Here is a 17,896-nt window from a genome sequence, read left to right as displayed (position 1 = left end):
GGACAAGCGCATTTCACTCCTTGGAGACCAGGAATGAAGAATCGGAACCTCAATTTCTTTTTAAATCCAAGTCCAAACTTTCTGCCTGCAGACAATGTCTTTGTGGGCCAGCTATTCTTTGTTGAAGACGCAGAGGAAAACAATGGGCAACAACACTTCTGCAGATGGGATTCTGATCAGAAGCTTGAAAAAAGAAGAGCAGAGGCTAAACTCCATCATTAATTTGGACCAAAAATTGTGAGTAGCATCAAACCACCAGAGCAGTGATGGACAGGAACCAGGTGGACTCTATTAGAAAGCAAAGAAGGGAATGTTTTCTAGTAGCTGCCAAGAAACACGCTTGTTTCAGCTTTTGCATGAAATGATAGATGGGTTCTTTGAAGCCCAAATCTCTTGGTTTTATCCTTCCTTGCTTTGGGACATGGGTGCAGTGGATATTCATTACTCATACTGGAAACATTTGCCACAGGAAGCTCCTGGAACAGAGTTTGGAAAGCCATGAAAGCCCTAACGGCAGCTGAAAATATCAGTGCTGTCCCAGCACTTGCTGAATCAAATTATTGAATGCCAAGATAAATTAATGTTTTTCTCTGAGTCATTTTCAGTTCTGAAGAGCTCAAGGTTTTCAAGCTGCTTTCCTACCAAGAAAGTCTTATCTCCTTGCAAAAGCAACCTCATTCTGGTGGCAGCATCTTCTGAAGTTTGGAATGGTGTTTAGAAAGGACTTGAATAACTTTCCAGTAAATTCCTTTCTATTCCTCTTAGACTAGTGAAAATACTGGAATATTTGCTTTTTTTTTTTTTTTTTTTTTTTTTTTTTTTTCAAATGGGGATTTTCAGTAGTCATAAAGCATAGGCTAATGAGCATTTTCTGCTCATGAGATCCTCCTCTTCTACTGTGCCCTGGTGAGGCCACATCTGGAGTACTTGCACAGTTCTGGGCTCCCCAGTTCAAGAAAGACAGGGAACTTCTGGAGAGAGTTCAGCAGAGGGCCACAAAGATGATGAGGGGCCTGGAGCACCTCCTGTACACTCAAGGGTTGAGAGACCTGGGGCTGTTCAGTCTGAAGAAGAGAAAGCTGAGAGGGGTCATCATCATTGTCGAGAAATATCTAGCAGGCAGATATCAGGTGGATGGGGCCAAGCTCTTGGTGGTGCCCAGCAACAGAACAAGGGGCAATGGGCACAAACTGGAACATGGGAAGTTCCACAGGACTAGGAATCGTTCCCTGTGACTGATGCACTTAGTGATGATATTGTAGCTGTGTTCTGGATAAGTGCTCCTCTAGGCCAGGATGCTACCTGCTCTCAGGAGGGCTGTGTGTGCACGTGTGCTGTGCGACATATGGGTGTATGTGCAGAACTTCAGTCTGCAGCAGTCACAGTTCTACTGGATACTAGTGGGTGGTTGAAGACACAGTGCAGGATATTATAATATATAGATATAATTTGATACATTTAGTCTAAAATAACCCCCCAGTAAATTTATATTTACTTGGCAGAGAAGATACAAAATTTGGTTTGGCAGTTGATTTAGCAAAACACTGGAAACTCAAGGGAAAAAATATTGCCTGGCTGAGTGTGTTGAACTAATACTGAGAAATGGGTCTCTGTGAATCTGAATTCAAACCAGTTTTTCAACGCTACTTATCCAGTCTACTTCCACCATTGGCCAATTGACAGAAATTCAATATTTTTCTTTTAGTGAATGAAAAGCATAGTCAGAAACAGCCACTGGGTCAGAATCATACGCGAAAGCTCCTCTTGTGCTTTTGTTTCCTAATTGCTCTTGGAAGGATTTTTCAGACTGGGCTGACGCAGTTGTGTGTGTGAATTTCCTGGCAAATGAGGAAGGTGACTGTGTCCAAAAGACATTTTAGAGTGTGAATTCACAGCTTTTCCATGTCTAATCAGGGAACATAAACCATTAGCCACATGCTCTCCAATTCCATCACATTTTTTCACACTTAAACAGAAACATGCCAAAGAAAAGGTGCTACATTTTTTAATGCCCCCAAATAGGAACCATGGGAGTCCGTTAAATGCTGTGGCCATTTCCAGCATACAAATCAATTTTCCTTGTGGTGGTGAAGTGGTGAATAATGCCTGGTTTGTTTAAAGGAGCATGACTGATTTTGGATGAAGTATCCTGTCACTTTGGCATTTTCAGTTTTATTTATTGCGCACAACAGTATAAAACCTGGTACTGGTCTCAGTGCCAGGCTTACGAGTCGGATAGCTGAAAGGACTACATAACTGCTGGTGCAGCAAAGAGGCTCTCCTTCTGCAAGACTTTTGCTGGACTCCTGAGAAATTATTTTGAATAACATGGCAGAGAAGGATTTCATCAGTTGGCATCTGCTGGCTTTATTTTTTCTTCCATTTTGCCTGTGTCAAGATGAATACATGGAGGTGAGCAGAAGATCTTATAAACCAGTGGCCAAAGTCTTGCAAAGTCACCACCAGACTGGCCACAAAGGTTCCAGAAGCAGGGAAATTTTGAAGCAGCGGAGTCAACTTATAGAGTGGACTGTTGCTAATAGCTCTTCTACAGACCAAAATGTTCTGAGACCAGAGGTAGATGATGTAGAACTGACTACCTCAGATAGAGTCCAGGTACTCTGAATTAATCTTCTAAGATAACTTTACAGCTAATGAGATATTATATATATATATATTACTATATATAAGATTACTAATAATGTATTTATGAAATGAATTTTATTCTAGCTGTATAATGGTCTGTATGCTGCTGGGATGCTTTATACAACTTTTAAACTAGCTGGGAGGGCCAACAGCATATTTGGGGATGACGGTCAGAACACAGATAGAAGCCCTCTATGTCTGGAACTTCGATATGTTGGAAGCATACTGTCAGATAAAGCCTCTTAACTATCAGTTGTTAGTTGGTTAACATGTTAAGGATTCAGAATCAATCAACTGATTTGGCTTTGGAGTGAAATTAAAGGATTTCTAGAGACACTGGCAAAGATTCAATTAGCAGAGAATGAATTTACTTGAAAATCATAGAAATATAAAAAAAAAAAAGACAAGCATAAAATTCTGAGCAGTCAGAATTGTAATTCTGAAGGAATGTTTGAAAAAAAAACACTTTGTGTCTGAGATCTGAGTAGTTTAGTAATTACAGATAACAACTTCGTTTTGGTGGGGAAAAGATTTGGATTGGAATGAAACTTTTAAGATCAACCGCAGTATCTGCTTTTAAAACTGGGGGTGTTTTTATGCCTTTTACGTGGCAATTTGGGTATTATAGTCATTAGCTTAGAGCAAACTGAACAGTTCGATTATACATAAATATTGCAATCTACATTTAAAAGAAGAATCTGAAGGGCAGAAGGTGAAGCTTTTTCTAGCACAGCAAAATGCTACTGAAAAGTTTGTTAATTGGTATTTTCGAGAAATAACAGAACATGAGTGTTTTGTTCTCATTACTGATATGAATGTTTGGTCCTGCACAGCTCACCTTCTGTCATTGATGACTTAAGACTCTTTTAGATCAAACCATTATATTTTGCATTCCAACAACCATGGATGTTAAAGACAAGTATTGAATAGCAACCTACTCCACAATCTGCTTCATGATAAGCAGATGGGAGATTTTAACTCCATTTTAAATGACCGAAACACATCAGAGTATGGGAATGAGTTTAATACATCCCTGTATGCCTTGTCTTTAATTTTTGTAGTTGCATTTCATATTATTTCCTGCACAGGAATTTTATGTTCTTCCAGTGCACTTGGCAAGATAGATATTTGACTGCTGTTGGGCTGAATGACATTTCCAGCATGTAAATAATGCGATCAATTGGGTATGTAGTACGAGTCAGTTAGCATGTGTGTGTCTTTAAGTGCACAGAGAATTGTGCAGTTGCATACTATAGACTCTGCATCACTTGTAGTTAAAGGCAGCTGCCAACAAAATATTAGATAGTGCAAGATTTAATGCAATACAATGATTTTTTGAAGGTAAAATTCTCCATCGCAATAGATTCCACTGCTTGTGGGTGAACGTATCCCTCTTAGCAGAATTTAGTACCTGTATGAAGTTGTCTGCTGCTATAAGGAACTGTGACACTAAAATTGAGCCCAGCAAGTCTGAGCTCAGCTGATGGCAGTCATTTACTTGCCAGTCTCCTCTCTAGGAAGCAATCTTTGCTGGAGAGATGATGCAATTTTTGGCTTACTGAAATGAGACAGAGCACTAGCAGATGTGTGACAGGGCTAATCCATCATGGAGTGTCTGATGCAATAGGTATTTTCAGTTCTGGGACTCCAGGGGATTCCAGGCAGAAGAGGAAGAAAGATGGAAAGGACATATTCTAACCTATGTCAAACCTCTCCCTTCCCCTTGAGCTATCTGAAAGCTGTTTGGCAGCTGCTGGAAACAACCAGTCTGTGAAGTCAAAGAATCCCCTAAGTCCCTACTTTCTTAATTATCCTAGCTGTGGCTAGAGAACTCTTGCTGAAGTACAGTAAAGATCCCATTCCTTTGGCAGTGAAGCAATAGCAATTGATTAAGGAGCTAGTTTCTGTACTTACAGTAACTTATGAGAAATATAACGTGCATTTCTCAAACATAAGAACTCAATGAATTAAGAGACATTTCTCCTTTTTGATCCTGCTCCTTGAAAACCTTCAGGTACTATTCAAGATACTGGTGTTTTGCCTCAAATGCTGGTGTTTTTCTTATCTCATTGCTAGTGAAGTAGCACAGAGAACTCTGGTGCCCACACAAACAGGCTGTTTTGCATTCAAAACAGGAGCCAGGAGCAGTGGGTGTACATTACTTGTCTTCTGCATTATCTTATATGGCATAACAGAAACCCATAAAATTAATCAGGAAGTAAAAAGAACTAAATCTCCAATTATGATCAGTTCATGAGTATAAATTAAGGGAATTTTATAGACCATCTGCTGCCTACAACTGCCTCCTACATACAAAATTGTAGGAAAATCAACAAATATCCCCACTATCACTGCTTCCAGTTTTCTATCTGTATTAGGTTAGTCATATAGCAGATACATTTCAAAAGCCCCTAAGTGATATTCATGTTCTGAAAGCAATGCCAAAGATTCATTGTGCAATAAAATTTATGTGGAAATGGTTGCATAGATCACCTTTGGCAAGTAAGCTGTAATTAATCTCCGAGTCCCACTTGAGTGTACTTTTACATTAGGCACAGGCTTTTCTTTTAACTGTAGCTTTCATTTAGTTCTCTGATTTCAGAGATTTAAAAAGTATCCTCAGAATTCACTGTTCTTGGCAGCTGATTGTGAACATTTTTTTCCTCCTAGTCAAAGACTTAGCAGAGTTAATAAATCAGTGCTTCCTTATGGCATGCACAAGTATTTATTCACAAGTCAGTGGGACTGCTCTCAGTATAACCAGACTGGCAGGACTTGCCTTCCTGCACATGTAATAACCTGTTGAGTTTTTGGAGAGATTATGTCAAAGCAGGTTGCTGGCTATGATCAGCAGTGTTATCTATTTTACAATAACACTGCTGGTTACCTAATACCATAGAATACCATACCTAATACCAGTCCGAATTTCAGTGCATTGTGTAATATAACAAATCTTACCCATGCAGAGACTCTCCCATGCCTGAAGTGAGGCTTTCTGACACGTACAGCTCATTTTGGGGGACTCATGATTTCATATAGCAGTAAGACACAGTTGTAACTATTTGGATATTTCTAGGCTGACCACACTTATTTGTACTTGGCAGATGTCTATATGGTTGGCTTTCTCATTTAACTTGGATATCAAACACTATCAAAGAAAAAGCTGGAGGTTTTGATGTCAGCAAACACTTCATTCTGATGGTGCAAAATGTTTGCACAGCTCCTGTCCTCTCAGTTCCCCTTCATGGGCTGAAAATGAGCTGAAAGCAGTTACTTCTCATATTTGGAAATGTTTGATCAGTGTGATTATCTGTTCTATTCTTCATAGAAGCTAGGAGAGATACAAGATCTCCAGGGACAGTCCAACAGGTAGAACTCATTTTTCTCATGCTACCGAGGCTTTACGCAGATTAAAAGTAAAAAAGCAAAGTGTTGACCAGCATTATATAAATCCAAAGCCATCTGTCTACTGCAATTATTAATATTTCTATGAGTCTTTGAAAAAAGAGTATGTTTGCTGAGCTGTCAGATTGGCCTTTATTCCCATGGTAGCTCCACTATCAGTGGTTCCAGCTGTGGAGGACACATATCTGTGGCAAGCAATACTTTGGCGGCATGAATAGTATTTTCCGTATCAGTGGCATAAATTTTAAAGTCTCTTGAAATGAATGAACTTTGAGGGTATGAATTCAGGGGGATTTCTTGAAAGCTTTCAAAACATGGGCATAAAACTTCAGTATTTCACATTCAGCTGGTGACAGAGATGGCAAAAATACAGCATAGCTGTATGATCATTTGGCAGTTTCAATCCCACCAGAGGCTAATTTGCTGCTAAACCAATAGATCTGCATTAAGCAAGTCATGAGACGATAATAAAGAGGAATGGAATGGAAAGAAAGTAAAGGAAGTGAAAAGAAAGACAAATAGTAGAATGCTGAGAGAAAATATACAATTGGAATTGCTGGCCTCTGAAGTTAAGAACTGCACATTTGTGACTCTGGATAGTAGCAAAGAAATGTTAAGAAAATTGTTAAAAAAGCAACAAAACAGGATGAATGAAGATGTAGAGAAATAAAATAAAATCCAGGACATCTGCCTCAGCTGAGCCTTCAGAAGCTTTGTGACCACTAAATCACTATAGTGAAAACTAACCAGGATTCAACGAGACTCCACAGGAATAAATACAATAGGGTGTAATTGAGAAGTACTGAAATACAGCCATTATCAAACTACTATTCTAGAAACTGAGCTGTGTATATTTAACCTATTACTGTATTTATATTGCTGTGCTACTTTTATCATACAGACTGGTTTGAGATAACCACCCACAACTGCGAATAATCAAATGCCATTAATTCTTCAGGTTCACCCAACTTAAATAGCTTGTACATACACAAGACTGAGGACTTTAAGAGCTGTGTATTTTTAATGTCTTTCTAGCAGTCTGTCCCAATTTCCTCAATGCTTAGTGGAGGATCATTGCTGATGGCCAGATGAAGTCCCTTTTTTTTCCCCACCACTTGTTGACTGTAGGCCTGTTTGTCAATAAAGGTCAGCTGAAATGCAGGATCAGCAAAAAGTAGTATTGGTGCCTAATTGGAATATTAATCTAGCCTTTATTGCTTGGTATTATTTTATTTTCAAAACCCCTATTATTTGACAGAACTTCCCCCCCCCCCCCCCCCCCCCCCCCCCCCCCCCCCCCCCCCCCCCCCCTCCCTTAAATCTTTTCAAAATAACATTTTTGGAGAGAACCCAAGTATAGCAGATTTCAGTCCAGATAAGCATTTTGAAAAATCAGCATATATGCAAAGTCTACATAATGAAGAGCCTGTGTCTGACATGCATGTGATCAATTTACTCCATGAATGAGTTATTTAAAGCTTATTTTTGTGCCCTTAGCCCCCACAGACTGGACCGCAGAATCCAGACTGTAGCTCCTGCTGCCGTGGTGACTTTGGAGTTCGACTCTACCAAGGGCCCCCAGGACCTCCTGGACCCCCTGGGATGCCAGGTAAAGATGCACTTTAATTGATTTTTGAGCAGCCTAATTTTAGGCTATAAATTTCAGAGAAATCTGTGAAGTACTGCAGAATGATCCAAATCAGTATCAGGGGATGGATTTGGAAGCAAGTTTTTCTCAAATTTCCTGAGGGGACAGAGGTTTTCAATTAGACTCTAAAGATTTTTCTAGTGAAAAAACATCTGTTAATAAAGTTCAGCTTTCACAAATTCATGTTGAAAGCAACCTCATTGCATTTCTAGGCCAAATTATTCTTTCTCCTTAAAGCAGCATGAAGCTTTCATTAAAGCTGGAACTACTTATTTCCTGGAGTTGATTATTGTTTTCTCCTCTGAACATCCAGTAATGCTATTTTGTGCTGTGTTCAGACAATGTATTCATTGGGCATACCGCTAGCCAAATTTTTAGAGACACACATACCCCTATTCTTTCATGGAAATTTCTTCTTTTCCTTCTTGCTTGTTTTGATTTTCCATAATAAGAAGTATCTTTATTTTTATTTTTTTAAGACAAAATATATACACAGAAGAATGTGGTACATGAGAAGAATGTATAGTTTCACCCAGAAAAAAAAGAAGGGCCCAAAGAAAGAAAAAAGACAGCTGTGTGTTGGTCTAGGTTTGTTACAGAAGCTACTGCCAGGGATTTGAAAATTACCATCCCTAAAGCAGATAGATAATATCAATGAAACTAATGTTGAAACCTCTTATGCGTTTTGTATCAATTCAAAGGAGACTTCTTAGAAGTGGCACATGATTTGATTTTGTATTACATCCACACTTTCAAGGCTGCCAGTTGATATACTGAGATGCAGCCCAGTCCACCTCTGCCTTTTCCTCATGTGAATGTGTAACTCAGACACACTCTCTTGCTACCAAAGGATGTCACAATTGTATGGCCCATGGCATCTCTCTGCAGCTTGTAATTCCTCTGTTTCCTTCATCTGCTTCATTTCCTATCATTACGCACTTGAGCTGAAGGGCAACAGCTGTTTTTCTCTTGACTGAATCAAATATTGTTTGTACACTTCAGTTCTGAGCTGTTAGAGAAGTAGTTCTCTTGTTACACAAAGGATCAATCTTGTAATTTTTAGGAGTTATTGATTTCTCAAGCAAAAATTGCTTCTATTCTTCTGTCATTCAGACATTTTATTTGAAGTCATTTTCTTAATACAAAAGCTTTGAAGAATCACTTACTCAGATTTGCTCTCAGACTGCACCATTCTTGAAAATTCATAACTGAAGTGAGTAATTAGAGAATAAGCAGAGTGACAAAGAATATAATTTAAATTCAAGTAGAATTAGATCATCGAAGACACTAATTAATCCTCTGAGCAATTAAATTAAAGATCAAGCTCTTGCTTTGGGCAGGCATAATAATTACTCTGTTATCTTGACCAATTTTAAACGTTTGTCAGATGCATAGATGCTTGGTCAGTAATTTCTTCAGTAAACAAGAGGAAGTAGTACTGCAGACGCAGAAATGCATTTGTTGTAATGACCCCTATTATAAGAAGCCCTCTCAGAAAAGGTTCATTGTAACACTAATGTCTTCAAACTTAGGAACAAGCAACCAACCTGTTAAAGCCAACTAGCACACCAAGAATGCAGCTCCCACAATTTTTGGCACAGATGGGCCCATTTTTAGCTAGTTTAAGGTTACACACTATAAGTGCTACCTTAAGTTTTAAAGACAGCAAAATGTTCTTCAAAATCATCTTGTCCTATTCTAGTCACCCTGAATTAGCAGGAAATATTTTTACAAGAAAAGAAAAAATAAGACTGAAAATGCAGACTACCTGATATGTGTCAGCCAACAGTGTCCTTCACTTCACCCAAGCCTTGTGTTTTCTGAGGTCTCCTCCTTGGACATCATCCCTGCAAAGCAACTGACCTGAGACATCTGCAGCTAATAGAGCAATAACAAGATAATGTGGTGTCTAACTCTTAAGCATCAATGTACATCCTCCTGGAAAATGCTCATCAAAACATCTCTTTCTTTATCCAGTAGCACTGAAAAGTGCAGGTGTTGTAAACTGCTGGGAAAAAAAAAAAAAAAGACCGTTCCTTTCACTGTATCTGCTAAAATGTATTGTATGAAATTTCTAAAGTTACATAGGAAGGTCTGTTTCTTTTAAGGAAATCATGGAAACAATGGCAATAATGGAGCAACTGGCCAGGAAGGAGCCAAAGGTGAGAAAGGAGACAAAGGAGATATGGGACCAAGGGGAGAGCGCGGCCATCATGGACCCAAAGGCGAAAAGGGTTACCCTGGGATTCCTCCAGAGCTACAGGTACAAAACATCTGCCTCACGTTTGCTGCAGCAGTGACTGCCTAAGAAGTTCCACCTGTAAAAGAACACAGTGAAAGACAGATGGAGCATTTGTCATGATTGACAGATATGCTTCACCAGATCTTCCTGGAAAAGAAAATCAGCAAAGTTTAGGTATGTTAGACTAAGATTCCATCTAATTAACAGCAGAAAATATGGCTCCCTTTTGCAATAGAAGGCCAGTACCTGCGTGGTAACAAGGATGAGCATTTTTCTATTAAGCCCCATTACATTACATAGCTCTGAGCTTCCTTGAGAAAAGAGCAAAGAAGTTACTTGAATTTATGCTCCTCAAGTCAGTTAGGCCTTGTGAGATTCTTAGAATGTGTATCCAAATCACCCAAATATCGGCCCAAAACCTTTGAACTCAGAACAAAGCCCTCTTGTTTTGAAAAATATCATTCAGCAGACATCTATGTTTTCCCATGTCTCAATATCCTAACTATGCTGAGAAGAATGTAGGCTGTTAGGTACGAGCCATCCAAAACCCAGGGAAGCATTAAAAACTGAGTTCAATTTTGAGCTGATACAAATGCATATCTGTACTCAAGAATTTATTTATTTATTTATTTATGTATTAAGCCTAGTTTTATAGCTTTTAGATCAGAGTTTATCCATTCCACCAAGAAACAACATGGAAATACTGGTGACAGGAGGATGGTTGGACTAGATGATTTTGGATGTCTTGTCCAACCTTGATGATGATGCTAATCCTGTTCTTAAGGTGATAAAAAGTGAATGGGACTTAGATATCTAGGATCCTTGGTTACAGCTGAAAATGGAATTTAAGAGTTGTTTATACTATATGCTACAGTGTAAAGATATGTGATCAGTTCATCACTGGTAGCAGTAGACTTGAGTATGTCTGTGGAGCGGCATAGGTACAAAATGCAAGATTTAGGTGTGTGGAAAGGCTTTGGGATTAGAGTCTCCATCTGCCACTGTGGTGGCTTCTGGGGGTCTTGTATGAGATCAGATAATCTCACGGGGCACTTCATATGGCTCTAGGTGCATCTGTGTAAGCCACTGATTATGGCTGGGTTTAGATCCAGACTGAGGAACCTACTTATACAGCGAGCATCTAAACTCCTTTGATAGTTGTTGGGGACCTAGAAGAACAACTCAACTAACAGATATTGCTGGTTTTGGGCACATGGGTCTTCATACTTCAAGGAGCATACAGACTAACTTTCCAGTAATTACAAGACAGTTACATCCTTGTTCACATGTACATACTCAAATAGAAGTGTCTTAGTCTTGAGCTGATTCATATCTCCAAACTCTTCACCACTGAAGGTACAAAACTGGGATAAAGCAAATGTACAGGAAAATTAATTCTACTTATAGCCCCTCTGACTCTGGGCAAAACTGAAGTTCTGATCTACTTGAAAATCCACAGGTTTTAACTGAAATGTTTTTTTCCAAACAGAAGTCATTCATATCTGTTTCACGTCCTTATTAAAATTATACAAATTCACATCACTAGTAGAATCACTAGTACAACCAACCTGTGCAATCTGGGAAAATGTCTTTGGATTTCTTGGTGTTGTGTATGCGTGAATCTTCAGCTCCAGGTTGCATTAAGGTGGGGTAACTGACAGAATAAAATACATAATAGCTTCCAAATAGCTTCCAAAACTACTAGATGTTTGTAATAAAGCATAATTATCTTAGGAGTCTTTAAAAAGCAAGTGGAATTAACATCATAGCTGAATATCTTGGAAAATGTATTTGTTGCAATTATCTTCAACATTGATCTTTTTGCAATTTTAAATGAGAAATCAGTATTTTTTCTTACATAAGACAGTGGTAATAACAATGAATAATGACATGGCATGAATAACAAAGGCTCAGATTGCAATGACTGCTTTCAGGTAAAAGTTAATCACTATTCGATAGACGTGCTTCATCATATAGCAGCGTATGTAATTTCTTGTTAACATCATGCTTAAGAACTTTGGAGAGCAGAGGGGAAGAGTAAAAAAGATGTCTGAATAAATAGTGGTTGAAGCACAGAGTTATTTTGAAAGACTTGTAGTTCAAAATGAGACAGAGGGAGAAAGGACATTCTTTTTTTTTTCAGCTGTTCTGATCAGCCCAGAAAAGGACCTTTGAATTGAAGAGAGAGTAAAATGGAAACTGAACAAAGAGTAATAAATTCCATCTAGTGGCCATTACAGCCGCTTTGCTTTAACATAGAATGAACTTTGATGTGCACCTGGCTGAGAAGTAAGAACGTAACGCTTTGCTGTCAGAGAAAATGTACCTGTGTAAGGATAAAGAAAATCAGCCCAAGCTTTCAGCTCACATCTGGAGCTCCTCAAATTTCTGAGCAAATGGCTAATTATTTCCATTGTTGCATCAGAACTGGCATCTGATTTCACCTCATTTCTCATTTGGATCTGAAATCAAAAGATTTGGGTGGGCTTTTTTTTGTTTTTTATAACAGTTCTGGAATAACAGGTCTGGAATCTCATTTTAAAAACATGGTTATTGTAGGGAGGACTTAACAGCTGTAATTGAACACTCTTCTAACTTTTCTTCAGAGAAAGAGAGAGGAATAACATTTCCACTACGTCACTGTGTGACTTTCTAGCACGCAGGTGCTGCAGTTCTTCCTGTACTCTTTCTACGGACAATCAGGTGGGAGGATTACAGACTGACCAAAAGAGATAACCCCTTGCCCCACCCATGGAACGCAGTTTTCTATTGGTTGTACCTTGGTGTCTTACTGAGGGTAATCTGAGGAAAAGTGCTGATTACTGAATCCCAGCCACTGAACTTCTAGAAGATCTCTAATAAAAATACCTAATTTATCTTTGAAGGCAGTTAGAAAGAAACAATAATGTGTTTGGATTCTACCAAGATTATTTATTCAATATATTCCATTTAAATTAATATCCAGCCTAGGTACACTAGGGAGCATATAAAAACTAACTAATTCACATTTATCTAAAATGCCATACCAGTTGATCGTTGCATCATTCTAGAGAGACTTGAAGGTAAATAAAATCCAAAATTAAGGTTCTGCCCTGCAAACACTTACCCATACACTTACCTTTACAGCCATGAATAGTCCAATTGAATCCAAGAAGGCTAGCACTCTTCTAGCTTCCTTCAATGGGAGTTCTGTTACTGGAGTTTAATGGCCTTGGAGCAGGCCCTAGAAGAACATATCTGTCAGGAAAATAAACAGAGTGCAAATCCAGGAAAAAATAATGTAGCTGATTCCCTGATACATGCACATTTAATGAATGATTGCCTAAGCAGTAAATTTTTCCAGGTTGCATTCATGGCTTCCATGGCTACTCACTTCAGCAACCAGAACAGTGGGATCATCTTCAGTAGCGTTGAAACTAACGTTGGGAATTTCTTTGATGTAATGACCGGGAGATTTGGTGCTCCAGTGAATGGTGAGTACTTGTCAAACAAAATAATGCAGTCCTCAGACCTCTGGAGAAAAGTGTGGTCAGTAACAGTGAGAAAAAGGTACTGAGTTAGAGCAAGGAACAGAGCAGACTCACTCTGCAAAATGATTTCCTGCTTTTGGAGAATTGAAACTGGAAACTGAGAAAGTCAACAGCAGGCTTTCCAGTCAGCAACAGGAGATGGAGGAGGGAGGACAATAACACATGTAAGTGAAGACTAAGAGCATCTTCCTCCATTTGGCCTTTCTCACACTTCTATTCATCTACTTCCAGTTATGACACATGATGTTACATTTAATGGAAGTCAGGCCCTCCAAGCTTGCTGTGTCACTTGTCTTACTGACACTTAGAAGTGTAGGCGATTATTCTCCCAGCTGCTTTCTTTTGAGGTTAATATATAGAACCATAAAAACTTAGTTGGAAGGGACCCATAAGGATCACTCAATGCAACTCCGAGAACAAATCTGTAGAGTGGCTACTGCTATGAAGAAAACACTTTGGTAATCATTCCAGGTGTGTATTTCTTCACCTTCAATATGATGAAACATGAAGATGTGGAGGAAGTGTACGTGTACCTGATGCATAATGGTAACACAGTATTCAGCTTATATAGGTAAGTGGAGGACTACGACATTTTCTCAGCAAAATATGTTTGCATTGATGTGACTACGACTACATGCTTACACTTCAAAACACAAACTTGTTCTTTTTTGAAGAAATTTCATAGGGTGAAATAACCAAATAAGGAAAAGTATTACATTTTGTGCTCCCCAACATATAAATTTACATAACATCTATCCTTGAGACAAGGCTGGAAAATGATTCTTAATCAGAAGTTCCCCAGTGCTGAAGGGAAATGAATTAGCACCACAAGTCAGGGTTGGAGTCTACTGGTAGAGTGCTGTAATTCTGCTGAAACCTACCTTCACTGTTATATTTTTTTCTGTCAGAGAAAGAGTGTAATGAAATCTTCAGCAACTAAAAATAGTCTTATGGAAGGTTAAGGGAAAGCACTTTACTTTAAAGGTGGAGAGCATTCAAACTGCAGTAGTGAAGATCAGTAAGAAGCAAGGCGTTCCATTTACTGGCTTTGTTATCATTAACACAATTTGAACCAAAATTTTCTAAGCTCTATATATTTATTGCAGATTAATCAAGAGTAAGATCCACTTTTAACTTAGTATCTTCTATATGGATCAGGTCAAGAAGCTTATTGCCAAGTGAACATGTGCAAAAGAAGTGTTTGAAAAAATGTAATTTGTTCAATATCAGTAAGGAATCTGGTGATAAAATCAAGTTTATCTTCCAAACCTGATAAAGCACACATAAAAGCTGAGATTCAGCACACTGGATTTTAGGCACCTAAGATAAGAGCATCTTTATTTAAGCCATCTAGACTCTTTCAGTGGCCAGTAACAAAGGCACAACTAAAGGGTACTTAGAATCATAGAATTGCTCAGGTTGGAAAAGACCTTAAAGATCATCAAGTCCAGCAACAACCTGACCATACTACTCTGACTCTAACAGCCCTCTGCTAAATCATGTCCCTGAGCACCACATAAAAACACTTTTTAAACACATCCAGGGATGGTGACTCAACCACCTCTCTGGAGAGCCTATTCCAGTGATTAACAACCCTTTCTGTAAATCAGTTTTTCCTGATATCCAACCTAAACTTACCCTGGCACAACTTGAGGCCATGTCCCTTTGCCCTTCTCCCCTTGCACTTCATTCCCAGCAGAACTTCTCTGCGAAACAAAGAGCACCCTATTACTTTCCCCCAAAGCATTAATGTCAGAAAAGGCAAAAGTTGGAGGAAAGAGAACCAACAATCAAAGGAATAGTTGCATTAGCCCACATGAAATGCATCTGTATTTCAACAAAAGACCTCAAGGCGATTTGAGTACCCTGTCTGCCTTCTGCCTGTGCAAGGAGCACAGGGATCCTGCTCACATGCAACTTCTGACCTGGAGGCATTTAAAACTGACTGTGATGAATCTCACAGAGAGACCATCTCAGAAGATCCAGAGTGTTGCAAAGAGTGAGCATAAGTTTATTTTAAATAGTAAACTCATAACCTGTATGCAGGAAAAACACCTAATTTAAACATTCAGAATTCCAGAATTTCAGAAGGAAATAATGATGAGTACCTAATAGATAAGGTGCAATGTTTGATTTAGGGATCAAGTGCAAAATGAATGAATGAATAAATAACTAAATAAAACTCCAAAATTCCCCTCCCCAAAACTGAGAATGTTGGCAAGCCTGAATGTGGTTTCTTGGATGCACTTTTTTTTTCTTTTTTTCTTTTTTAAAATTGTTTCCTTGATCATTGCTGACAAAGAAAAACTGACTTGTTAAAATATTCATCCTTAGCTATGAATCAAAAGGGAAGGCGGACACCTCGGGTAACAGCGCGGTGCTGAAACTTGCCAAGGGAGATGAAGTTTGGCTGCGAATGGGAAACGGAGCCCTCCATGGGGACCACCAGCGCTTCTCCACCTTTGCAGGGTTTCTTCTTTTTGAAACCAAGTAGAGAGGAAAACAGCCAAATAGCTGTTTATGTGAAGAAGCTTCTTTTTGGAACTGCATTTTTTTTCAGGACTGTGGAATTGTAAAGGTCAGGAAGGCTTGTTTTGATGCAGTGCATTGCTATTTTGGAGATGAGCTGAACACATTGGGTAGTTGACACAATTTTTATTGCTCTCTTCTTCAAAGAGAAAAACAAAGGGAAAGTAGTTTCAGTAATTTAGAGAGCAGTTTGCACAATAAGGACAATTTTGTCTGTAAGAATACTATAGTTAAGTGTGTACCAGGAACTCAGCAATTGATTTTTTTAAATTTTAAATTTTTATTTTTATTTTTTTTCTTTTCCTTTCTGGTGTGTTCATTTAAATTTGCATGGAACCAGGACGGAACGAGTTATAAGAAGGCTCAGCTGAGACCAGTTTTAAAGGAAGATATTTTTACTGGACTAGAGTGAACTTTACACATAGAAGAAAAAAAATGTGAAAACAAAGATGTCCAGAATTTGGGTTTATTGTGTCCCCATCTCAAACCTCCAAAGATGCATTTTATGTCAATTTTCACATATTTTTAGTGTGTATTTATGCTTGCTTGCTCCCTTCAAAAAAACAAAACAAAACAAAATAAGAGCAGCAGTAATTTCTGCCTTAGTAGCAACTTGTGCTAAGCTAGTTCAGTCTGCAGACTGCAGGGAACTGGGCAGGGGACCTGTCGTGTTTCTTCCCAGCCTTTAAATTGACAAAATGCAAGCTGTCAAAACAGAGAAAAGTTGAGATATGTCAACAGCACAGAGAAACATATGAACTATGGAGTTTGGGGATCTTTCAGAAGGATGTATATTTTAATATAGCATATTTACTTAAAAGTGAAGATGTTGATACAGTTGTCGTACCAGCCTTCCTAGAGCCAGTATTTCAGGAAAAGACATTGCAGCCTGGCAAAGCTGTAGCAACCTAGTTCAATATTTAGCTGGTGAAAGCAAACACTGTCTGGGTCAGCAGTTCTGACCACAGTAAATCAGGCCTTTCTTCAGCAATAACATTTACCATCAGTTTTTCAAAATCTGTGTACCTGAAATCCTGTCTTACTATTTTCTTTTTGTCAGAATCAACAACGAATATACTAAAGAAGTACAGAAGTTTGAATGTATCTTCTGCACTTTCTGGCTCTCCACCATGAACTAACGAAATACAGATTACATTTCAACAGGCTTATGACAGACACTACCTGTCATTAATATGTAACAAGCAGGCAGGGTTAGGACAACATTTGTTTGAAACTCTCTAATACTGAATTTCTAGAATATGGAAATCACACTTTATGATGAATTATGCATGTTGATACTTGACTGTGATTTGAGATTTTTTAGTTTTTGCAACAACCACTGAAAAGATTCATCTTAAAGAACTCTCCTCTAGTGACTTTTATTCTTTCATGAATTTGGGGTGGGTTTCTACCACGTACATTTTAAAGCCTGAGACCATGTTATTATGATAAGTGTTTTAGTATGATTCTGGCATGCCTTCAATTTAAAACCTACCAATCAAGTATTCAGATAATGCTGTTCTATGGAAATAAATACACAAGGTATGATATGTCATCACAAGCTAATGTTCAAGTCAGAAAAAAACCTGGAAAAAAAAGTATTCTGTGTACATGTTAGCAATGTTTGCTTACTTTGTAAAACATACATTTACCCAATAAAGATTAATAGTCATAAAACTACAATGCTTTGTTCATATCTATATATTCTACTATATATCTGAGATCAACTAAAGACCTTCACCATTTGAAGACTATAGAGATATATACACAAAATATATTTCCTAAGCATTAATTTTGCTACTTAATTGGAGAAAGCTGATATTAAGTGTCATAAAATATATTCTTTTTATACGCATATATTTATGTGCACACACACAAATATAAATCTGTAAGGCT

The 17,896-nt window shown here is 38.3% G+C and overlaps 1 protein-coding gene across 2 annotated transcripts; it reads left to right on the top strand.

Moving 5' to 3' along the window:
- The first annotated feature begins 2,002 nt into the window (after window positions 1-2,002).
- C1QTNF3 (C1q and TNF related 3) lies at window positions 2,003-17,683 on the top strand. Of its 2 annotated transcripts, none has more exons than XM_015848398.2 (6): window positions 2,003-2,616; window positions 7,549-7,660; window positions 9,808-9,962; window positions 13,285-13,414; window positions 13,943-14,042; window positions 15,806-17,683. In XM_015848398.2, the coding sequence occupies exons 1-6, from the start codon at window positions 2,329-2,331 to the stop codon at window positions 15,963-15,965; spliced, it is 945 nt and encodes a 314-aa protein (XP_015703884.1). In that variant the 5' UTR covers window positions 2,003-2,328; the 3' UTR covers window positions 15,966-17,683. The 2 variants fall into 2 exon arrangements, with proteins under 2 accessions (XP_015703884.1, XP_015703885.1); XM_015848399.2 differs by having other exon boundaries at window positions 2,070-2,412.
- Window positions 17,684-17,896: the final 213 nt, after the last annotated feature.

The sequence above is a fragment of the Coturnix japonica genome, chromosome Z, assembly GCF_001577835.2.
Source record: "Coturnix japonica isolate 7356 chromosome Z, Coturnix japonica 2.1, whole genome shotgun sequence".
Taxonomy (NCBI): Eukaryota; Metazoa; Chordata; class Aves; order Galliformes; family Phasianidae; genus Coturnix; species Coturnix japonica.
This window is presented reverse-complemented; position numbering and strand designations above follow the sequence as displayed.

Excerpts from the sequence above, each read along its gene's own strand:
- C1QTNF3 (XM_015848398.2), top strand. The coding sequence starts at position 2,329 with ATGGCAGAGAAGGATTTCATCAGTTGGCATCTGCTGGCTTTATTTTTT. Across the intron at positions 2,617-7,548 it reads CTACCTCAGATAGAGTCCAG|CCCCCACAGACTGGACCGCA; the intron begins GTACTCTGAATT and ends TTGTGCCCTTAG. Across the intron at positions 13,415-13,942 it reads ATTTGGTGCTCCAGTGAATG|GTGTGTATTTCTTCACCTTC; the intron begins GTGAGTACTTGT and ends TAATCATTCCAG.